At 43.2% G+C, this 24576-nt stretch overlaps 3 protein-coding genes across 3 annotated transcripts; 2 read left to right on the forward strand and 1 right to left on the reverse strand.

Annotated features, from left to right (window-relative positions):
* Nucleotides 6005-6652, reverse strand: LOC110436858. Its single transcript, XM_021464466.1, has 2 exons — nt 6313-6652; nt 6005-6197 (listed from the first exon to the last, which is right to left on the reverse strand). Exons 1-2 carry the CDS (start codon nt 6633-6635, stop codon nt 6173-6175), a joined length of 348 nt encoding a protein of 115 aa, XP_021320141.1. The 5' UTR covers nt 6636-6652; the 3' UTR covers nt 6005-6172.
* On the forward strand, nt 14809-16936 carry LOC8064328 (indole-2-monooxygenase). The gene is made up of 3 exons (XM_002443652.2): nt 14809-15399; nt 15679-16107; nt 16207-16936. Exons 1-3 carry the CDS (start codon nt 14869-14871, stop codon nt 16831-16833), a joined length of 1587 nt encoding a protein of 528 aa, XP_002443697.1. The 5' UTR covers nt 14809-14868; the 3' UTR covers nt 16834-16936.
* LOC8064329 (probable acetyltransferase NATA1-like) lies at nt 21323-22465 on the forward strand. The gene has a single exon (XM_002443653.2). It carries the CDS (start codon nt 21449-21451, stop codon nt 22151-22153), a length of 705 nt encoding a protein of 234 aa, XP_002443698.1. The 5' UTR covers nt 21323-21448; the 3' UTR covers nt 22154-22465.

Raw genomic sequence — 24576 nt, forward strand, 5'->3', positions numbered from 1 at the left:
ATATATAAGTCCAGATAAAAAAAAAACTTTTCATCGTTCGGCAGTTAGAGGAAGACTGACAAAAAAAGATGGACGAAAAAAAGCCTAAAATTTTATCTCTTTATTATTAGGTATAGATATATATATAATTAGGTAATAGAGATATAGATATAGATTTGATAGCTTTTTTTCTCGATCCACAACTTATTATTTCTATGAAGAATAAAACGTAACCTGAAATACCATGCCTTCACTTCTGGACCATCCACCAAAGAAGAGCAGCAGCATACACCCAGAGAGTTGCTCATGCATCCTTGTCCATAGAAAGTTGCACCCAAAGCCTCACTGCCTCAGTCAATGACATGGCAAAAAATATTTCGAAAGACTATTATTAGCCTGCACGACTCATGGTTGGCAGGAAGCGAATCCACATTTGTCCCGTGAAAAGGAAACGTGTACTCTATAAATCTCAATATATAAGATCTGTCTCCTCAACAGAGCTAGGATAAACCCAATGTTCACACTCAAATTTGTCTAGATGAACAAGTTCAATTGGCTTGGATTCAGTTGTTGAATGTTTATATGGTAATTCGGCAAAGATTTTTTCAGATGGCAAAAACTTTGCTACGATTTATATTAGAAGAAGAAATAGATAAAGATAACCGATCAAGTTGCATATTTTCAATCGGGCTCTTGAGGAGATTATTGGACATTATATTATTACCATTTGTTTTCTGATCCAGTTACACTTGTTTAATTGTGCAAAATATATTCGCTGCGAACTTGATGCATAGCCTGCTGGCCATACTGGTGTAACTGCAGCGGTGAACAAGACGCACCTACAAAATTAACAATATATACTAGCTTGTTAGGTCCGGTTGGCGCGCTGATTATTGCAGTGTTGCTCTGTCATCGTCGTCACTTCGGTCGTCCCCAAGTGACCAAGTTCCAAGTGCGCTGATGCTCATATAGTACATGCATTATATTGATCGGTGGATATGATCATCCTACTTTTTCTTTTATTTGCGAAGCGATGGGCCGATGGTATCTATTCTATATTTAATTTCAATAGTCTAGAAAGTCAAGAATGTGCACTGGCGTTTTGGTAAACATGAAAGTAACATTGATCATCGTTTTGTGAATGTCACTATCATTGTTTTAGCACGACGAATGATATGATATGCCTCGTAATATGCATCCCTAATTAATTCTTGCTACTAATTTAATTAATTAACTTCATGAAATGATACGATATGATATGATATGATATGATGCGCCTCCAGAGTCCAGAAAGTCACGGCGGCAATATGATTGGACTGGGGTCTCGTATATATCTTTTGATTTTGATTTTGATTTTGATTTTGAATCTAGGATAGATCTTAGAGCGTTTGTGTGTTTTCAATGTTATTTTCGAGTAGTAGCTAGCTCTTGTTTCTTTCCTAGCTAGCTCTTGTTTTTTCGTCTATGAGCATATGGCCTTTTGGTATATCTTACATCCAATTGATCACTGATTCCTCTCGTTGACTATATATGCTTGAAAAGCTTGCGAGCAGCACAATTAACTAACATATAATTCGGCCTTTTTCGTATCGAGAGAATTTTTTCACAAACGGTAACTAACATGGATGGTCGATAATGTTAGAAATATAGACATTTTACTGTTTGATTTAATCCAGAAAATTACGCATAATATTGTGGTGGCATATATGTGTACGTGTGCAATTTTATCACTACTCAGATTAGAGACAAACATTGCAAATACTACTGCAACAACAGCAGACATACTGAAAACGAAAAACAATCGTTTAAGATTGTACCCAGAGGAGGGACCAGTGCCGAAGGCACCGGCGGCTCCATTCGCACTAGTCGACATAGTGCGTTGCTCGAAGTAGCGGACCACAGTCGGTGCAGGAAGATGTTCGCAGTGCAGTCCCGCGAACGTCCACCAGGAAGAAGACGAAGTAGTCGATCTCGATCCGCGCGAACGTCCACCAGGAAGAAGACCCGCCGGAGTGGAAGAAGACGATCTCGCCGATGAGCAGTCGCGGAAGACGCTCCCCAAAAACCTGATTGCCCGCAACACCCGAGCAGGTGTCTCGATGCAAGGCGTCGGGTTCCGGAGGCCTGCTCTCCCGATCTCTGTGCGCGCAGAGGTTCGGGACGGGAATGGACAGAGTGCAACTCGACAGGAAGAGAGAAGACAGAGTGTGTTCTCGCCGGAATGGAAGGAGTGGGTGCGTATGGTATATATAGGCCTCAGGAGGAAACATCTGATTGATGACCATTAATCTCATTTAATTGCCATAAACCGAGTCAATCAATTAGCAATTAATTGCCATTAATTACACAACGGTCAGATCCCGTTTTTCCTCCCTTTCCTTATTCACCAAGCATGCGCCACGTCACGTCTGGTCTGGTCCTCGTGTGCCACGTCATGCTCGCTCGCTCGTCTCGACAAGACAAGACAAGACAAGACCTCGACAAGACAAGACAAGACAAGACAAGACACGCCTCGGCTCGGCTCGGCGGCGGCGGCGGCGCGCGCGTGTGGCACCCCTTCATCCTCCCTCAACTTCTCCATAGGGGCTAACAAAGGCCACCTATTTAAGTTGAGTTAACACATGGTCAATCATCAATATGGTACTAAACCATTTTTATTATAGCATTAATTATGGGCCCTTGAATTAATCATCAAATATAAATATGGGCTAATGGCCCATTATATTCAACAATCCCCACCTATTTCTAGGGCACATAAGAAAAACTCTCGAGTTTCCATGTCGTTTCATATACCAGTCGTTTCAGTGGAGACTGTTAAGTTGAACTTCCACCTAGAGTACAGACTACACTTAGCCACAACTTGAACAATAGACTATGCCTTGAATTGCAAGTTTTGTGTGATATAAGTTTCATCTATACTCATAACTGATACCGGGTTGCATGAACATCCCCTCTGGTTGAAGCATATAAGTCATACTTCTGGCCCATTCATGAGTATCTAGAGATCACCCAAAATCTCATAGACTGTGACTAGCAGTCAAACTCATATAGGTGTATTCCTTAAAGATGTTCTGTAGGACAACATCTATCGCTTCACAAGCCGCTTTGGAATACATTAAGGTATATAACCAGCCTTCCTTACAGACTTCGGAAAGAAGTGCAATTGAGATGAGTTAAGTAAAGGGTCTTTCCTCACAATCTACTTCTGACTTGTTTCACCATTCTACTTCACGGGATCTCCGATCACATAGAACAGGTTGCCACCATGGTAGACCTCACGTGGGTCTCAAACCCATCTCACTTGATGCACTATCTATCACATTACGTGATAGTCCCTTTGTAAATTGATCTGCCAGATTCTTGGACGTATGAACATAGTCCAATGCTATAACTCCGGAGTTTCTCAACTTTCTGACAGTCTTCAAACGCCGTTTGACATGCCTAGTAGACTTCATGTTGTCCTTAGAACTGTTGACTTTAGTGATCACTGTTTGATTGTCACAGTTCATGGAAATAGCCGGCACAGGTTTTTCAACCACCGGTAGATCCATCAGGAGTTCACGAAGCCACTCGGCCTCAGCACCGGCGGTGTCTAATGCTGTGAGTTCTGCTTCCATGGTTGACTTCGTTAAGATAGTCTGCTTGCAAGACTTCCATGAAACAGCGCCACCTCCAAGCAGAAACACATATCCACTTGTGGCCTTTAACACATCAGCATCAGATATCCAGTTTGCATCACAATAACCCTCTAATACCTTCGGGTATCCGGTATAGTGAATGCCATAGCTCACAGTACCTTTCAAATAGCGCATCACTCTCTCAAGAGCTTGCCAATGAATATCTCCCGGATTTGACACAAACCGGCTAAGTTTGCTCACTGCAAACGAGATATCAGGCCTCGTGGCACTAGCAAGGTACATCAATGAGCCTATAATTTGGGAGAATCTTAGTTGATCCCTTGCTATTCTTCGATTTTTCCTCAATAGCACACTAGGATCATAAGGCGTAGGAGCAGATTGACAGTCATTGTACCCAAAGCGACTTAAAATCTTTTCCACATAGTGGGACTGCACAAGTGTTATCCCACCATTGCCTTCTCTTGAAAGCTTAATGTTTAGAATAACATCAGCTTCTCCCAAATCTTTCATCTCAAAGTTATTAGACAAAAAGTCTTTAACTTCCTTGATCACAACAAGGCTTGTCCCAAAGATCAGTATGTCATCCACGTACAGACAAAGGATCACACCTTCACCCCCACCAAACCGATAGTACACACATCTGTCAGCTTCATTAACAGCAAAGCCGGCAGAAGTTAAGGTTCTGTCAAACTTCTCATGCCATTGTTTTGGAGCTTGTTTTAGGCCATAAAGGGAATTTAATAACTTACACACCTTGCCCTTTTCACCACTTGTTACAAATCCATCAGGCTGATCCATATAGATCTCTTCCTCTAACTCTCCATTTAGGAAAGCTGTCTTCACATCCATCTGATGAATGAGAAGACCATGAGAGGCAGCCAAAGACAATAACACTCGAATTGTGGTCAAATGGGCAACAGGTGAATAAGTATCAAAGAAATCTTCCCCTTCTCTTTGGGTATAACCCTTAGCCACAAGCCTAGCCTTGTACCTCTCAATTGTACCATCAGGCCTAAGCTTTTTCTTAAACACCCATTTGCACCCTATAGGTTTGCACCCATAAGGTCGTTCAACCACTTCCCAAGTTCCATTAGACATTATAGAATCCATCTCATTCCTTATTGCTTCCTTCCACAAGTCAGCATCAGAAGAGGAAAATGCTTCTTTAATGGTTGTTGGGGTATCATCCACGAAGTACACAATATAGTCATCTCCAAAAGACTTCACTTTTCTTTGTCTTTTGCTCGTTCGAGTGACTACATTATCATCCTCCTCAGGATAGTGAACATGGGGTTCCTCAGATTGTTCTATCGGAATAAATTGCTCATGGGAGTTTATAGACTCATGACTAGAAATATTAGGTGTACTTTTCATAGGAAACTCACTTTAAAAGAATGTTGCATCTCTAGATTCCATTATAGTACCAACATGCATATCTGGTACTCCAGAGTTTATGATTAAAAACCTATACCCTATGCTGTGAGTAGCATAACCAAGGAAAATACAGTCAACTGTCTTAGGTCCGAGTTTGCGTTTCTTGTTTATTGGCACATTCACTTTAGCCAAACAACCCCAAGTACGCAAATAAGAGACATTTACTCTTTTCTTTTCCCATTCCTCAAATGGTGTGATTTCTTTATTCTTAGTAGGAACTCTATTCAGGACATGACTCGCTGTCAATATCGCCTCACCCCACCATTCCTTAGATAGACCCGAAGTCTCTAACATGGCGTTAACCATCTCAGTTAGAGTACGGTTCTTTCTTTCGGCAATCCCATTGGACTGTGGTGAGTATGGTGGTGTCCTCTCATGAATAATTCCATGTTCTACGCAGAAGTCAGAAAAATCACTTGAAAAATATTCTCCACCACGATCGGACCTTAAGCGTTTAATTTTTCTCTCAAGTTGATTTTCTACTTCAGCTTTATAGGTTTTAAAATATTGTAATGCTTCATCCTTTGTTTTAAGCAAGTACACATGACAAAATCTAGTACAATCATCTATAAAAGTGATGAAGTATCGTTTACCACCTTTAGTCAACTCACCATTCATCTCGCATAGATCGGAATGGATTAATTCTAATGGTGCCAAGTTCCTCGCCTCCGCAGCCTTGTGAGGCTTGCGAGGTTGCTTGGATTGCACGCATACATAGCACTTAGAACCTTTGACTAAATTAAATTTCGGGATTAAATTCATATTTGCTAGCCGCGTTAAACAACCATAATTAACATGACAAAATCGCGAATGCCAAATATTCGACTCATTCGAAATCACAGTATGGTTCACGATTTTATTACACACATCATGCATGGATAAGCGGAACAAGCCTCCGCAATCATAACATTTACCAATAAAAGTTCCAAACTTTGAAAGTATAACTTTATTGGCCTCAAAGACTATTTTGTAGCCATCTCTACAAAGCTGTGAGCCGCTAACTAGATTCTTTTTGATGGAGGGGACATGCTGCACGTTCTTCATCAGCACCGTCTTTCCCGAAGTGAACTTCAGAATGACCGTACCAACACCAAGAACACGCGCATGAGATCCGTTCCCCATCAGTAAGGCTCCAGTGTTGCCGGCCTGGTAAGAAGAAAACAAAGAGATGTCAGCACACACATGAACATTAGCCCCAGTATCCATCCACCACTCAGGTGAATGACAGACTGAAAGAACAGTAGGTAAATAATTACCATACCCAGATGTTCCTCCTTCAGCCTCGCCAATGACCATGTTTACTGACTTTTTCTCTTCTCGTTTAAATTTGCGGTCTGGACAACCACTCGCCCAGTGGTCATCGCTACCGCAAACAAAGCAGCCTCCTTCTGCCTTTTTCTTCTTAAAAGTTGCAGTTTGTTTTGGCTTCGGGTTTGCTCCTTGCTTGTTCTCTTGCTTGTTCTTTTTCTTATTACGGAATGCGAATTGCTTTTTCTTCTGCACCACATTGGCACTAGAAGACTCAACGTCTTTCCCATGTGTATCTTTTGCTCTCGCCTTCTCCTCAACATCAAGAGTTCCCATGAGTTCAGCAAGACCAAACTCTTTCCTCTGATGTTTTAGAGAAGTAGCAAAATCCTCCCAAGAAGGTGGCAGCTTAGCGATTATACCGCCGGCCACAAACTTTTCAGGCAACACACAAGGAAATTGTTCTAGTTCCTTAGCTAGTGCCTGTATCTCATGTGCTTGTTCAATCACAGAACGGCTATCCACCATCTTGTAATCAAACAATTATTCCATGAGGTACAGCTCGCTACCAGCATCAGAAACCCCGAACTTGGCTTCAAGCGCATCCCATAATTCTTTAGCAGTGGAGCAAATAATATAGTTGTCGACATACTTTTTATCGAGCGCACTTATAACGGCGCCTCTGAAGAGGTTATCAGCAGCCATGAACGTTTTCTCCTCCTCAGGAGTAAACTGTTCAGGCTTCCCCTTCGCGACGTCATAGCAACTCATAGCAGTCAACCACAATATCATTCTCGCGCGCCACCGCTTATAGTTTGAACCATCGAACGCATCCGGTTTTAACGCAGCAGCAAAACCACTAACAGAAAAATGCCTAATATCACGTTTTTGGATTGTTAGAAATATAGACATTTACTGTTTGATTTAATCCAGAAAATTACGCATAATATTGTGGTGGCATATATGTGTACGTGTGTAATTTTATCACTACTCAGATTAGAGACAAATATTGCAAATACTACTGCAACAACAGCAGACATACTGAAAACGAAAAACAATCGTTTAAGATTGTACCCAGAGGAGGGACCAGTGCCGAAGGCACCGGCGGCTCCATTCGCACTAGTCGACATAGTGCGTTGCTCGAAGTAGCGGACCACAGTCGGTGCAGGAAGATGTTCGCAGTGCAGTCCCGCGAACGTCCACCAGGAAGAAGACGAAGTAGTCGATCTCGATCCGCGCGAACGTCCACCAGGAAGAAGACCCGCCGGAGTGGAAGAAGACGATCTCGCCGATGAGCAGTCGCGGAAGACGCTCCCCAAAAACCTGATTGCCCGCAACACCCGAGCAGGTGTCTCGATGCAAGGCGTCGGGTTCCGGAGGCCTGCTCTCCCGATCTCTGTGCGCGCAGAGGTTCGGGACGGGAATGGACAGAGTGCAACTCGACAGGAAGAGAGAAGACAGAGTGTGTTCTCGCCGGAATGGAAGGCGTGGGTGCGTATGGTATATATAGGCCTCAGGAGGAAACATCTGATTGATGACCATTAATCTCATTTAATTGCCATAAACCGAGTCAATCACGGCGGCGGCGCGCGCGTGTGGCACCCCTTCATCCTCCCTCAACTTCTCCATAGGGGCTAACAAAGGCCACCTATTTAAGTTGAGTTAACACATGGTCAATCATCAATATGGTACTAAACCATTTTCATTATAGCATTAATTATGGGCCCTTGAATTAATCATCAAATATAAATATGGGCTAATGGCCCATTATATTCAACAGATAACAGTGTTATAGAGTAGCATGGGTGTATCAGGCGTAAGATTTGTGAGCCTTAAACATAACAATTTATGAGAGACTTAAACAGCTCTAAAATTTATCGAGGAAGGGTGAAAAGGTGATGAAGACGACTGTCGTGGATCCAGAACCACGGCGAGCATTGTGTTGTTCTTTGGTGGTCGGTGTGTGGTGTTGGAAAATGTGTTCTACACTCCCCAGCAATACGGTATACGAATAACCTTTTCACACGCTGCGGTGAGGGGCCTAATCGAAAGCGAACAGCGAGCTAGACAGTAGGTGGGAATAATAAATGTTCTCTCTCTTTAAGTGTGGTTACACTCCCTTTATATAGGGCTCGGAAACCGATCTAATACTATTACAAAAATGCCATGTGACGGTGGGGGTATATCCCGACATATCTCTATGTTATAGTCTACCGACCACAAATCACCTAAGTAATTTCACACTACGAGTTCCACGCGCGCTCCTCGCTCGGGACTCCGGCCAGACAGCGCTTGCACCTTCAGTCGGCTGCGGAACCTTCGTCGTGAAGACACCGAACGTCCCTCAGCTCAGGCATGTTGAAGGTTCCTCGGCTCCGCCGCACCCTCCGACACGCCTTCGCCTATCCTTTGTTTCTGCATCCTTAGACATGCTTTCGCCCGTCCTTCGATGTGGGGGACATCCGAAGGTCCTCTCCTTCATCCCTCGCGGCCTCCTCCGTCGGCTAGGTTCCTGCATCCACCCAACACCAGAAAAGATGCGTTACCGTTAGTTCTATCCGGAACCTTCGAGCTGTGCCATCCGAAGGATCACAGGACGGAGGTTCGTGATGAAGGCAATCCTCTGGAACAATCAGGCAGGGGAAGGCGGTATCGAGTCCCCAACATGTGGCTTTCGGGTGGCTCAGATACTCAAAACACTCAGAGAGACACAGAGGAGATATTATCTAGGTTCGAGCCTTTGGGCTCTTAACTATGTCCTAAAATACTTGAGGATTTTTGAAAATGGACAGTTTATTTACGGAGGCGGTCAGAAAATGACTGTCTCGCAAAATAGATTTATGGAGATAGTCAAAAGTAGTATATCTTACAAAATCCATTAACCAAAAGACAAACCTCTTAAGAGGCCATATTTGGAAGCAGACCTCTTAAGAGGCCGGTCTTAGAAAATGGCTTGAGGCCCAAAGATGTCCAAGCATCTTCTCTGTGTTAGCTATATATAGTAGAGTTATGCTTTAGGGCACCTCATCCTCTCTCTTTCAACTGTGCCTCTCTCGTCTCTCCCGGTGGATCTCTCATCTCTTCCACTATTATCTCTAAGTCTAGTGGTGACGCTGTCTCTCTCTCTCTCTCCCTATGATCTCTAGCAGTCTACCTCTTGGTGGTAGTGGCCCACGCGCGCCTGGCGGCAACAGAGCTCCTCACGTCCTAGCAGCTCTGAGGCAGTGGTGATCAAGCAGATCTACAAGGAGGGGACACGACGATGGCGGATCTATGAGGAGGCACGGCAAGGGCAGATCTATAAGAAGGAGGCGCGGTGGCGCATGCGGCTTGCTGGTCCGACGGTGGTGGCCCACGCGGGTCGAACGGTCTCAGTTGATGGGCACTAGAAGCGGGCTCCATCGGCAGACTTGATTTTTTGTTTTCTTTTTAAATTATTTTTGGAGGAGCACATTTGACCGCCTCTTAAAATAAATATCTATACAGGTAACAAAATAGAGGCAAATTGTATGCATGCCTTAGGAAACCTTTTTTGGCCGACTATGAAAATCCTACCTGCAGTAGTGTGCATCGAATAGTGTAACACCCAAAAAATTACAACTTTTGAAATAGGAGAAAAATGATTTAATTTTGTATTTTGTGCTCATGAAAATATAAGAAAAATAATATTTTTAGTCAAATTAAAATTAATCATAGAGTGTAGCAACATTTTTGTGCACTCATGCTTATGCATTTTTATTTTGCTGAGTGGTTTTATTAAAGTTCAAAAACAATTTAAAGTGATTTTTAAAATGGTTTTGAAAATAGCTTTTGAATTAAAAGAAAAAGAAAAGAAAAGAGAAAAGAAAACCCCTCACCCCTTCCTGGAATCAGGCCTAGAGGGCCTGGCCTCCCTCTCCCCGTAGCCCAACCCTTTCCCCTCTCGGCCTCGGCCCACCAGCAGAGCAGCAGCGCCCTAGCCCAGCTTCCTCCCCTTCCCCCCCCCCTCCGCCCCCTGGCCACCCGCGTAAAAGCCGGCCCAGTAATGCACGTGGGCGCTGGCCCTGTTTCCCCTTCGCTGACGACCGGGACCCGCAACTTGTTTCACTGACAGAAGGGGCCCATTCGCCAGTGGCTCATCTTCCTTTCCTTTCTTCCTCCTAGAGACGTAACAGAGCCGGTATCGGTTCAATCGGCAACAAATCCCGAATCCAACGGAATTTGGACATCTTGTGCCCCATAAAGTCCTCAGGTCCCTCCTCCGCCTCCGTTTATTTCCCTGGCGTGCTTTCTATGCCCAAATTCCGTGCCTTGGCTCTATTTCGGATCTCGCCGACGAGCTTCAAGACCCGCCGCCATGGAACTCTCCCTCTGTTGCCGTGTTTACGAATTCAAGAGCTTGCCGAGCTTCGGGTTGGGTGACAAAGATTCCGAGCCCCTTCTCTTGCCCTCTACTGCGTTCTTTTATTCACGCATCGACGCCGAACTTGTGCAGGGAGCCGCTGCCGCAGTCCCGCGTGGCCGACCACCTCCTAGTCCTTTCCGCCTTCGATCGGTGCCCTGGGTAAGTTCGCGGTGCCCTCCTCTACCTTCCCGTGCTTTTGGTTCATCGAATCGTGCCCTAAATCGCCGTATCGGTGAACTCCGGCGAGAGGGTATTGGTTCCGGCCATGGCGCCGCCGTGGGGCTTCTGTAGCTGGCCGGCGTTCTGTGTTCCTCTCCCAGCTTTTAATCTTGACCCTCCATCCCAGATCCAACGGCCAGTTTTAGCCGATACCCTTTCGGCCTACAATCTTGCTAAAGAGCCCCCGGCCTTTTTAGATATCGAACCCTCGGTCCTAAACGCCTTTCCGATAATACGTTTTCTCCTTTTGAAAGCGCAAACAGTTCAGTTCAGGTTCGAAATACGTTTTCACTATTTACAGAATTGCCACTGACTTTCTTTTGGCCATAAAATATTCATTTTAACTCTGATTTGACCCATTCAAATTGCGTTAGGTTCGTTTTAATGAGCTCTATATGTTAGTAACATTGTTTTCTCAGTTTTAAACTTTTTATTTTCGTAATCCTAATTAATTAATTACTTTTCTATATAAAATCTTAGAAAAATCGCATCTCCTCTGTTTTAGCTCCGATTTTCGTGATCTTTACGTTTGTGAGATCGTAGTGATGCGTAGAATTATTTTATAAACTTTTCATACTGTTTTTATATGATTGGTGTACTGTTCTAATTGTAGCCTTGTTTGCTTCGTGTATGTTGTGTCCGATTGTTTGTGTGTTGATGATCGATGATCGAGTTTAGTCGGAAAGCAGTTTTTGGTGATCAAGATCAGAGCCTTGGACAAGTGAGACCAGCAGGACCAAAAGGATAAGCAAGAGCAATTGGATTGAGGCAAGTATAGCATTTGGATTTTATTTCTGTGACCATGATCCTGTGACTAGATTAATGTTAAGTAATAAATGATAAAAATGACTCTTTAGCCACTTGATGATTTATCTGTAAGTGATAACCGGGACAACAGTGCAACTATGGGGGCTATAATGGTTCTGGCTTTAGTTAAGTATGAGTAACTTTTCTAGCTCGTTAGCGGTTACCCGTCGTGGCGCAATTGGAGAATAGCAGACCGTGGATTCCTGCGGGTGAATCACACGGACTGACTAATGAAACCAAGCGGCCCTAACTTGTTAGACGAACCTTTGAAAGACTTCATAGTGATCCCTGCCGACCTCCCTAGGAAGGGGGTTAAGAGACTAGCTACCTCGGGCGAAAGGGTAAATCATGACTCATGGGTAAAGATGTGCAACCTCTGCAGAGGGTTAAAAACTAGTATACTAGCCGAGCTCACGGTCAGGAGCGGCCTTGGGGACATCTACATTAAGGGTGATGATTCCTGTGTGTTAAATATGCTCATTATTATTGTTTAATGCTTTACATAATTTATGTCACATTGATCATGAGATTGTGGGAGCTATACAATCTAGTTGCTATACTTGTGGAGTTCGACATGGACTCACTCTTGCTATTTCCCCCCACACCTCAGGAGGAGTTTAGGCTTGTGATCAACCAGTCAGTTGGATCCTGTAGAGAGAAGTTAATACCCGAAGTTTGGAGTTGTCTATCCGCTGTTTGTTATCAAAGGTTATATCTTTTATACTAAGTATGTTATATATTTATGCATTGTCTTTTGATATTACCCCTTATTTGTAGCTATATGTGAGATTTGACTTCTAAAACTCATATATAGTGTATATCTGGTTTTGTCCTTAAAATCGGGTATTACAAATAGTGTAGTGTTGTTCGTGTTGGAAATGCCGCGATAGAGGGTTCTTACAAGGGTGAGATTGAGAGAGTTTGTCAGGAGATCCCATAGTGCTATACTATGGTTTTTATTGTTGGTTGATTGTTTTTCTATGTTTTCGGTCTCTCATCTACAGGAGCCCATGTTGCCTCCCCTTGTATACTAAGGAGGGCATAGGGTACAATTTGAGAGTTTTCTCTAGGGTTCAACACTTTTGGTTCCTTCACCTTGGTGCCATCTGGGTCCTTCCTTGTCATGTAGGAGGGGTCAGAAAATGCCGCAATCATCCTAAGACATCCTAGTTGTAAGTCTAGCGCCTCACTGTCAGGTACTATCTATTGTCATGGAGCCTTCTCTAGGCTTCCTTGATACGCAAGGATTCTCCCCTGCCCTAGGGAGCTTGTGAGTGGGCATGAGCCTGGTGCTCCGCGCACTTTAGGAGATCTTTGTCCTGATGTGTCACGCTCCAAGCGTGGCCGTACTGTGGGAGCAACCGACAATGCCTCGTGGTTATGGAACAGGATGGCGATGTAGTGCTTCTGCGCTTGCCACGCTCTAGGCGCCTGACAAATTCTAGAGCTGGCTTCTAGTTTGGCTCAAGATCCTTGTTGGCCCCGAGGCAAGGTTGGGAAGGCCATTCAGGCTGAAGCTAGGTCAAGGCTCCTGTTTGGTTAGGTATCCCTACATTGTTATCGAGTGCCGAGCGAGAAAACAACTCTTTCCTTCTCAGGCTTGCCCCACTTGACATCGAGGGCCTCCTCATGGGAGGCCCACTTTCAAGCAGTCAAAGTATCCCTTTTCTACCGTAAGGTATGCACGAGCATACCCGTAGGTATAGCCCCTAAACCCATAGAATCGGTCGAGGGGTTGCTCGGACTATTACCTCCTTTACCCAGGATCAGACTTAGCATAGCCCTATGTTAGACTCCACTCAACGACGATAGCCTCATGGCTATATAGAATTCATGCCAGTAGATATGACAAGGATATGCATGAGAAGAGAACAATAACAATAGAACCAATAAACAAGTAAAAACCTTAGTATTATATATAATTATTAAAAAAAGATAGGTAACCATGGTATATACATGAGGCCACCCATGAGACTGTACCACTTAATGTATCTTTTAGACAAGGTTTGATTAATGCAAATCGGATCATCTGGTCCAATCTAGTCTCAAAAGTTATGCAAACCATCCTCTCATATGGGAAAGATGTTATGTTTTGTTGGAACCTTACTAAGAATGGCTTGTTTACAGTTGGTTCTATGTATACAAGCTTCGTTCGACATGAAATCCATCCTGACAAGAGCCCTATTTGGTAACTTAAAATACCGCTGAGAATTAAGTTTTTTTTTGTGGTATCTAAAAATGGGTGTAACTCTTACCAAAGATAATCTAGTAAAGAGGAACCGGCAAGGAAGTATCAAATGTTAATTTTGTAACTCAATTGAAACAATCCAACATTTGTTTTTTAGTTGTCATTTTGCGAGCTTTATTTGGAACATTGTGCATATCACTTTTGGAATTTGACCACCTACTAGCATTGCTAAGTTGTTTGGTTCCAGGCTTCATGGTTTGGATCCAAAGCTTCGGAACCAAAAATGGTTAGGAGCTGCTACGCTTTGTTGGGCGATATGGTTGAATAGGAATGATATGATATGGTCTTTAATAATGCTAAAGCTAATACTTTCATGCAAGTAATCTTCAGGGCGACGTACTAGATCTGTCAGTGGTTCATGTTGCATAAGGAGGAGGAACACCCGTTCTTCAAGGAAGGATGTAGAAGATGGCAGATGTTGATTATGTCTGTTTTTTGTGAAGTTTGGTTGGAACTTCACAAACTGTATTGGCGTTTAGATCGAGTTTCCCTTTTGGCAACGAGCTCACTAGTTGTTGAGTTCAACTCTGTTTTGTTTTTTGTTTGGGTGTGTTTGTCTTATGGCTCCTTTGTATCGTGACCCTCATCTGTGTACCATTCCCTAATGGTAGAGGCTGGAACTTTAATTTGTTCCCTTATTAAAGAAAATACAGAAGGCCACCGTGCTGTTTATATTTGTACAATACCATTTCATGATCGTGGCTCTCTACGTTTGTCGGCAGCTTTTTCTTAATATATATAAACTACTGGACTAAAAAGATGCCTCGTTCTTGGTACAATCACCAGGTTTCGGCTCTATAAAAAGTCACTTGGGCAAAAGAAACCATCATTCAGTAAACTGAACAGCCATTATTAATAAGTACGGAGTAGCAGGCTATCCAGCCAGGGGTAGGAAACGCTGTGCTGCCGTGATGGGTCACGTTCATGGCCACCATGAGCCTCTGCTGCAGGCCAAGTATCCTCCACAGGCAGCCCTAGTGGTTTCTGTCTTGCTCGTCGTCTGTGCTCTTCTCGTGCGCCGCCGGTTTGGAACAACGACGACGCTGTCGACAGCCAGAGAACAGCTGCTGAGCAAGCTGCCTTCGCCTCCCAGGAGGCTCCCCATCATCGGCCACCTGCACCTCATCGGCTCCCTCCCGCACGTCTCCCTCCGTGACCTCGCCGCCAGGCATGGCCGCCACGGCCTCATGCTCCTCCACCTCGGCGCCGTACCGACGCTCGTCGTCTCCTCGCCGAGCGCGGCGCAAGCCGTCCTCCGCACGCAAGACCACATCTTCGCGTCCAGGGCCTACTCCCCTGCCACCGACATCCTCTTCTATGGCTCCACGGGCATCGCCTTTTCGCCCTACGGCCAGCACTGGCGCCAAGTCAAGAAGATCGTCACCACGCACCTCCTCACCAACAAGAAGGTCCGGTCCTACCGCCATGCACGCGAGCATGAGGTAATTAATAACCATGCGTACTGTTTGAACAGGATCTGGGATTCGACATAGACAGTCCGAATTTCGGCGAATTTCATCCATTTCAGTCAGGACCGAAACAAATTTTATGCTTCAAATCTTGAAATTTCACCAAATTGAGTCCGAAATTGGACCGAATTTTCCCGAAATTCGTCCATTTCGGTTGGGACTGCATTTTTTTCCCAAAATGAATCCCAGAATATATATATATCGTTTCATGGACGATGATGATTAATCTTGCCTGAAAATAATTAACAACAGGTGAGGTTGGTGGTCGCTAAGATCCGCGAGGCAGCCACTGCAGGCACAGCTATCGACCTGAGCGAACTGCTCAACTCCTTTGCCAACGACATCGTGTGCCATGCCGTGTCTGGCAAGTTCTTCAGGAAGGAGGGCCGGAATAAACTTTTCCGAGAGCTCCTCGAGGCGAACGCATCACTCATCGGCGGTTTCAACCTAGAGGACTATTTCCCAATGCTAGTAAAGCTAGATATCATCAAGAGCATGGTGTGTGCAAAGGCCCGAAAGGTGAACAAGATGTGGGACAGCTTGCTTGATATGCTCATTGATGACCATGCTAGCAAGCCAGCGTCAGAACGTGATGGGGAAGAGAGTGACTTCATTGATGTCTTACTCTCCCTTCAACTAGAATACAACCTCACGAGAGATCATATTAAGGCGCAGCTGGTGGTATATATGGATATGACCTAACCCACAACTATTATACACATTAATAACTATATATATGTTGTTGTTGATTCTTATATATATGTATCCATATGTATGTAGGTAATGTTTGAAGCTGGCACAGATACATCATTCATAGTGCTAGAATATGCGATGGCTCACCTCATGCAAACCCCCTGCCTCATGAACAAGCTACAAACCGAGGTGAGAAGCACTATACCCAAGGGAAAAGAGATAGTTACCGAAGACGAGCTTAACAGTTTAGCCTACCTAAAGGCCGTCATCAAAGAAACACTTCGACTCCATATGCCAGCACCACTCCTTTTGCCCCACCTCTCCATGGCCGATTGCAACATAGAAGGATACACGATACCATCGGGAACACGTGCCATTGTTAATAGCTGGGCTCTTGCAAGGGATCCTAGCTATTGGGAGAACGCAAATGAGTTCATGCCGGAGCGGTTCATGGAAGGAGGTAGCGCCGCAGCTATGGACAATAAGGGAAATGATTTCCAATACTTGCCATTTGGGGCAGGGCGAAGGATGTGCCCAGGTATAAACTTCGCAAGTTCAACTATCGAAGTCATGCTCGTAAACCTTGTCTACCACTTCAATTGGGAGCTACCTGTGGAATTATCGAAGAAAGGCATTGATATGACTGAATTGTTTGGGGTGACAGTGCGTCGTATGGAGAAACTCCTCCTTGTCCCTATAGCTCCACAAGATTAATACATTATTAGTCTATACTCTATAGAGTCTTTATGTATGCAATAGATCAAGGACGACATGCTGTCGAGCACGCATACTAAATAAAGAAAGCAATCATTGCATCCTTTAGCAATGCATCCAACTGTTTATCATATTTGTAACGAACAGTTAACTAACAAAGCTCTACAGAGGGGTGAATATGGGAGCCAAATATTCTTCACACGGAAGAATTAAGGCTTATGTCCCAAGTTGACCCAGGGGTCTCTATTTTAGCAATCACCAAGGTCGCATAGTTACAAGTAGTCCTAACTAACCTATGAATGAAGGTAAGTGAAAAACCATGCATGAAAGCAAGACGTGAGAGGACTCAAAATGGCAATGGGTACCCGAAATCCGAGTACCCGACGGGTTTTACCCGATAAGGACACGGGTATGGAATGAATTTTGTACCCGCGGGTATGTTATTGGGCGAAATCCTTTACCCATCGGGTATAGCGGGTACGGGTGTGGAATAGTAGTACCCATACCCGCGTACCCGTGGGTAAGAAATACCCGCAAAATGAGTAAGTAACCTAAGCAATTTAGCCCATATAGCCCATGAACTGATTGGCTGAACGTGGGAAGTGTTGAGCGGCTTGTGTGCTACTAGTGCTGCTATTAATTTGCTGGAAGTTGTTATGATTAATTTTCTAAAACTTGTGATATTTAACTTGCTGAAAGTTGTTATATTTATGTTGAACTCGGGTATATTTTCGGGTACGGAATACCCGTCGGGTAAAAATTACCCGTCGGGTGCGGGTACGGAATGAATTTCTTACCCGTCTGCTTTCGCGGGTAACCCGATGGAATAGATTTTGACCTAGCGGGTGCGGGTACGGGTGGCCAGTACCCATTGGGTACGTACCCGTTGCCATTCCTAGAGAGGACAATCAAAAGCACCAAAAATCATATCATGTCCGAACTTCTAAGTCGAGTTCAGCCATTTTTCCTATGTAAAACTTGGAACTTCTGGCCTCAACCTTTGAAACCATTTATGACTAAGTTTCTCTATCTTTGAGAAATCAAAACATCCAGACTTCTTTCAAAAACTTTCAAAATCAGCATAGAGAAACAGCTTGAAATATTTGGGAGTAGAAGTAAAAATACAATGAAATGAGCTCCAAATCAGGTGAAACTTCAGCAATTGATGGCACATATACATGGTACAACAATATCCTCAAAAAGATTGATCCTTCACCATGAAGAACTCCTCAGATTTATGAAAACCCTAAAAAAGGAGTAATTTGGGAAGATCTTTAAGTCAAAGAGATTATCATAAGGTCATCATGCATGTTGAGTCACCAATGCCTTCCAATACACACCATATACAGTGGCCGAGGGAAGGGGCGCTGAGGGGGGCCTAGAACCCCCCAACCTTCTCATACCTCGCATAATACACCCCCTGATTAGGTGCTTAATTATCTAATTAGCTAGTTAGTGATACTATTTATACTATGTTTTTTGTTCTTACTCCATATTAATCTCTAATAGTATATATCTTATATAAATAAAAATTAGGTATTCATAATATTCTCCATATCTTTTATTTATTATTGCCTGTAAACATTAGTTTGTCCCCACAATACACACTCTTACTAGAGCATCTCCAAAGCCTTTCTAATGGCTTTTCTATATCTCGTGCACAGTCTAGAGAGCCATTCTCATTCTCTATCTTTGGCTAGAGAGAAATCCAGAATAGAGGATATCTATATTTGGATATCTAATTGAAGAGGTTATTGGAGAGAATCTTTTCACCAAAATATATATTCCTGTAAATTAGGAAAGATATAAAGAGTCTTTTAGAGATGCTCTTAGTTAGTTAATTGAATATCAGTGTTTTCTTTGTTTAATCCTTCTACAAGGCCTTGTTTACTTCCCAAAAAATTTTGCAAAATTTTTCAGATTCCCCGTCACATCGAATCTTTAGACGCATGCATTAAGTATTAAATATAGACGAAAATAAAAACTAATTGCATAGTTTGGTCGGAATTGATGAGATGAATCTTTTGAGCCCAGTTAGTCCATGATTGGACAATATTTGTCACAAACAAACGAAAGTGCTACAGTACCTGTTTTGCAAAACTTTTTGGAACTAAACAAGGCTTTAGTCTTCCTATTATCTTCCTTATCTCATGTTCCTATCACTGGTCATTTCACTTGTGTACTCAATATTTAAATGCTATACATTGGCACGATGTTTTTCTATAATCATCTATTTGAACGACCATTTTACCCGTTTAAGTAACCATTTTGTCCGAGGCTAAACAACAAGTGACAGATGTTGTTTGCCATCTAACATTTAGGATGTAGTGCTAATTAATTTTGACCCCATTTAACTACTTGTTATTACCATGATTTCTTTTCTGGCCAAAGAATTAGATTGACTAGGTGAAGGTTAGAGGCCTGAAACTAATTAATTTCCCTTTATTTTTTAGTTTTTCTGCTTTCTTTTGTATCGCAACACAAATTTTTATTTGGCTGTCATGTATACCTTTGTCGTGTATATATTTTGACACGTATGATTTGTTGTCAGTTTGCACGGCTCCCTTATGTTCAAATCTAGGCTCCGCTCCGGACCATATAATATGTCTAATATGGCCTTGTTTAGTTCCAAAAATTTTGGGAAATCGACACTGTAGTATTTTCGTTTGTATTAGATAAATATTGTCCAATCATGGACTAACTAGGCTCAAAATATTCGTCTCGTCAATTCCGACCAAACTATGCAATTAGTTTTTTATGTTCGTCTATATTTAATACTTCATACATGCGTCTAAAGATTTGATGTGACGCGAAATCTGAAAAATTTTGCAAAACTTTTTGGGAACTAAACAAGGCCTAAAAGTTACGGTCTGAGCAAAATCCATCACCTTTCTTTGATCATAAGTGACCTGTTGTACCAAAATCTATCACTGAGGAAAATGTGGTTGTCATTGTTCTTACCTTCACTTTTTAGTCGATTGTGATTTGCATGTCTCTTTGTCCATCACTAGTCTTACTTTATCTGGCAAGTTGGATTTGATTCCACTAGACCAAGAAAAGATTGGTGCATATATATGGCTGGTGGTAGGTGCAGTTACCAATCTGCAATAGCCCTTGGAGAGTCCATGTGGATCGACATATATGGATCAAACTGTTATGCGGTTTTCCTTTACGACTAGCTTGGTCAATCACCACTGATATCGAAGGACTTGAGGAGCTCATCAGAGAAAGCTATGCTTTGTGCTTCCAAACGGTATTGGCTAGCTTGGCTTCCTCTAGTTGTGACATAGGCAGGTCTTCCAAACTGCATTATGATTATTTGACTAGAGAAGACTTACAACCTTTAGTTGTTAAGCTCCTTAGGCCTTGTTTAGATGCAAATTTTTTTTGAGTTTTGACACTGTAGCTTTTTCGTTTTTATTTGACAAATATTGTCTAATTATAGAGTAACTAGGCTTAAAAGATTCGTCTCGTGATTTACATGTAAACTGTGCAATTAGTTATTCTTTTTATCTATATTTAATACCTCATGTATGTGCCACAAGATTCGATGTGACGGGAAATCTTGTAAAGTTTTGGGTTTTTGGGTGTATCTAAACAAGGCCTTAGTAGGGTTGCTGGGTGGAGGGGCAAACTTCTGTCCTTGGCTGCCAGAACTTTACTGATAAGAACTTGTTTTAATTTGCTAGTATTCCCATTATTTACTCTCTTTTATTAAATTCCCAAAGTGGGCTATTCAGATTCTCAATACTCATATGGGATGGTATTCATGGACTGTTTTAGACTTTATGCTGGGCTGAAAACTTGAGTTGGGCCGAAATTATTTGACCGATTCGGTTTTATTTCGGGTCTCACTGAAATAGACGAAAATTCGGTGAAAAAGGGACCGCAGCGGTATTGAATATTTCATCGTGATGAAAAGTTGGGTGTGTCTGTGTACTAGGCGTCAAAAGCAAGAAAGGTGTGTGATGATGCGTCAATGTCGCTTAATTAATTTCCTTCGTTATAAAGCAAGCATGCACAAACGACTGCCTGCACGTACTTCTCTTCCTTCACGTCAATTAAGTTGGGTAGTACTTAGCTGACGCTTAAGCAGCACTGTGTTTGGTGGTGTAGCAGCAGAAAGCTTAAATTTGCCCATCAAGGTCTTGTTTACTTACAAAATATTTTGCAAAATGTAAATAGTATCAATTTTGTTTGTATTTAACAAATATTGTCCTAACTAGACTCAAAAGATTCGTCTCGTCAATTTCGACCAAACTGTGTAATTAGTTTTTATTTTCGTCTATATTTAATACTTTATGTATATGTCTGAAGATTCGATGTGACGAAGAATTAAAAAATTTTGCAAAATTTTTTGAGAAGTAAACAAAACCGTGAAATCGATTGCACGACCCATCCAATCTATCTAACTGAGAACTGAGATTGCAGATTGCATGCATATCAATCAATGCAAAGAGGTGCCGCGCCATCCAACGCGTTATTATGCTTGTTTGATTGATGAGTATAAATAAATAAAATAAACAGATCCCCGATACACCACACCGCCGTTCCATTCTTCCCGTTTCTCTACATACCTGATACCTACCTACCACTTGTTGAGTCCTGACGATCGATGATGGCGGCGGCCAACTCCAGCACTTTCTCCGGCGACGTGTGGGCGGAACTCCGCCTGACGGACGCCCGCGACGTGCCGCACATCCACCGCCTCATATACCAGATGGCCGAGTTCCATCTCCTCACCGACGTCTTCGCCGCCACCCAAGAGCTCCTCACCTCCACGCTCTTCCCCTCGCCGACGCCGACGCCGCCCTTCACCTCCCTCACGGCCCTCATCCTCGACGTATCCCGCTACCCGCTCGTCCCGGACTCCTCCACCACCATCGCCTCCCGCCGCCTCGACCTCTCCGCGTTCCCCCCGCTCGAGGACCCGGAGGCCGCCGCCGGCTTCGCCTCCCCGCGCGGCGGCGGGCGCGTCACGGCCGGGTTCGTCATCTGCTTCCCCAACTACTCCGCCATGCTCTCCAAACCCGGGCTCTATATGGAGGACATCTTCGTGCGCGCCCCCTGGCGCCGCCGCGGGCTCGGCCGGACCATGTTTTCTGCCATCGCCGGCAAGGCGGCCGAGCTCGGGATGGGGCGGGTCGAGTGGTGCGTGATGGACCGGAACAAGAACGCCATCGACTTCTACGAGGGGATGGGCGCCGATGTGCTCCCGCAGTGGCGCATCTGCCGGCTCGCCGGCGCAGCGCTCGACAAGTACAGGAGCAGCCACAGCAAGGAGGAGGAGGAGGAGGAGGAGGCGGCTGCTGCAGAGTAGGAGCCGGATATTGCTTCTTGACAGTGCCAATAATTAATGAAGGTGGTGGATTTTTGCTTCCGCTGCTTACCGCGCCCATGCATGCATGGTCTACGTACATACGATTAGTGCATCTGATCAGCTCATCAGGGCGCGCGATCGGGGCAATTGGGACTTGTTGTGGTACAAACCTTGGTGCATCGATCATTCTCTTATGCTAAATTATCTTCTGATTTGATGCAAGTGTGTCTTTATGATTAGCCATTTCAGCCTCAACATGCATCTTTAGGGCCGCGCTTGAAATGAATCACTGCTTGACCAAGGGAAATTCCATGTCTGTTTTGAGTATCTCAGTTTGGCTAAAACAACTTTAAACAATCATGCTCAAGCGGCCTCACTCTATTCATATGGCAATGACACTGCTGCAAAAATGATTTTTGCCAGACACACCTATTTTTTTTATTTTTCAAAAAGTAGGAGAAACTCTACTTTTTGAAAAGCAATGTAACAGTACAAAGACCAGTTCAAAGCAAAGTAACACATGAAACCATCCTCTACTATAAAACTAGATTTCCACTACATCAAAATTAAAGAATTAGTCGAGCTAGACACCTCTTTTATTTCCACTACATAACTAATTGCACAGTTTATATAGAAACCGCAAGATAAATCTTTTAAGCTTAATTAATCTATGATTAGCCATAATTGCTAACAGACATGTTCTAATCATGACAAATTAATTAAGCTTAATAAGTTCGTCTCACGGTTTTTAGAAGAGTTATGTAATTAGTATGTGAACACTCCTTCCAACATCTCATAAAATATCCAAATTTTACCACAAACTGGCCTTGTTTAGTTCTAAAAAAATTTAGAAAATCGACACTGTAGCACTTTTGTTTGTATTTGACAAATATTGTCCAATCATGGACTAACTAGGCTCAAAAGATTCGTCTCGTCAATTCCGACCAAATTGTGCAATTAGTTTTTATTTTCGTATATATTTAATACTCCATGCATACGTCTAAAGATTTGATGTGACAGAAAATCTAAAAAATTTTGCAAAATTTTTTAAGAACTAAACAAGGACAAAGCATGAGTTTTGAGTTTCTCTAACGATTTGGCCCATCGTTGGGTACGAGTCCAACGCTGATGTGATGCGGCCTGCAGGCCAGCACGCGTGGGCCGCGGGCATAGATAACGCACGGTGCCCAATCACTGGTGGACAACAAAAAGAGCCGTAGCTGGTGTGGCCTGCTGAATTCAACGCGCCCTTTTCCCACGGTCTCTACACTTCAAATTATACGAGATTCACCTACTCCCTCCGTTCCTAAAAGCTGCAACTTATAGAGTTGTCCTAAGTCAATTTTTTAAAACTTTGACCAAATTTATAGAAAAAAGCACTAAGATTTATAGTACCAAATTAATACCATTAGATTTATCATTGAATATATTTTCATAAGATACTCATTTTATGTTATACATATTGATGCTCTTTTCTATAAAATTGGTCAAAGTTAAACAAGTTTGACTGATACGAATTCTAGGAATTAAAGTTTTTAGAGACAGAGGGGAGTAATAAAACTTCTACCACGGCTCCAACTGGGCAGCGGCGGACCCGGGTGCGGCGTTGTAGGGGAGGCGTGTGGCGGTGGCGGATTCCTGAGCTTTTAGTCATGCGGCGTTGCAAGCAGAGACCTGTGGTGGCAGCGGTGGCTTCCCGAGCATGGAGTCATGGGATGAGGATGAAGCTCTCTTCTAAGAGTTCGTCGATGCATCTTCCTGCATCTCCTGCTACTGCTGTTATGGATGTGACCATCTCGTCTGCTAGAAAGAAGAATCGATGGAGCTTGTTACTAGGAGTGGAATTTTTTTTTATAGTATAATCGATTTGGTTGGCTAGGCTCTGGAGTAAGGCCGAATCACTACTTTGTTTGTCTAGGTGGAAAGAATGAGATCGATTTGTTATCAGATAAAGCAGCGCTTGTTGTTTTCTTGGTTCTTAATCTATCAGGTATCAACACAATCTGGGCCTTCAGACATTCAAGATTCCAAGTTACAAATTTTGTTGATAACATTTTCTTAGTGGAATTGCATCAAGCTGGGTATTGCTGCAGGAGATGGAGCAGGATGATTCTACAGAGTGGCAGCGTGTGAGTTTATGTTAAAATAGGTAATTTCTTTTTGCGACTAAATTATTTTTAGATATAAATGTCCCATGCCAAGTTCTGAGCCAACCCATGCTTAGGCCACTCGATTTAGGAAATTATAGTATATATTTTACGTTTCCATTTAAGTGGTTGGAATAATGTTCTTCAACTAGATTTGTTTAACGTTGGTCTTGTTACAAAATACCAGCTATTGGTGTATCGATTTATTTGGGTTTTGTGATTGCAAAGTTATCATATGTTGAAAAATTGGGCGATGCTGATGAATTTTGTCAAGCT

The sequence above is a fragment of the Sorghum bicolor genome, chromosome 7 (assembly GCF_000003195.3).
Source record: "Sorghum bicolor cultivar BTx623 chromosome 7, Sorghum_bicolor_NCBIv3, whole genome shotgun sequence".
Taxonomy (NCBI): Eukaryota; Viridiplantae; Streptophyta; class Magnoliopsida; order Poales; family Poaceae; genus Sorghum; species Sorghum bicolor.

What these genes read in the sequence shown, in the direction of transcription:
- LOC110436858 (XM_021464466.1), bottom strand. Translation starts at nt 6,635, where the DNA reads ATGGGAACTCTTGATGTTGAGGAGAAGGCGAGAGCAAAAGATACACAT. An exon ending in GCTGAAGGAGGAACATCTGG is followed by an intron (nt 6,198 to 6,312) that starts GTATGGTAATTA and finishes TCTTCTTACCAG; the next exon opens with GCCGGCAACACTGGAGCCTT.
- LOC8064328 (XM_002443652.2), top strand. Translation starts at nt 14,869, where the DNA reads ATGGGTCACGTTCATGGCCACCATGAGCCTCTGCTGCAGGCCAAGTAT. An exon ending in GCCATGCACGCGAGCATGAG is followed by an intron (nt 15,400 to 15,678) that starts GTAATTAATAAC and finishes AATTAACAACAG; the next exon opens with GTGAGGTTGGTGGTCGCTAA. An exon ending in ATATTAAGGCGCAGCTGGTG is followed by an intron (nt 16,108 to 16,206) that starts GTATATATGGAT and finishes ATATGTATGTAG; the next exon opens with GTAATGTTTGAAGCTGGCAC.
- LOC8064329 (XM_002443653.2), top strand. Translation starts at nt 21,449, where the DNA reads ATGATGGCGGCGGCCAACTCCAGCACTTTCTCCGGCGACGTGTGGGCG.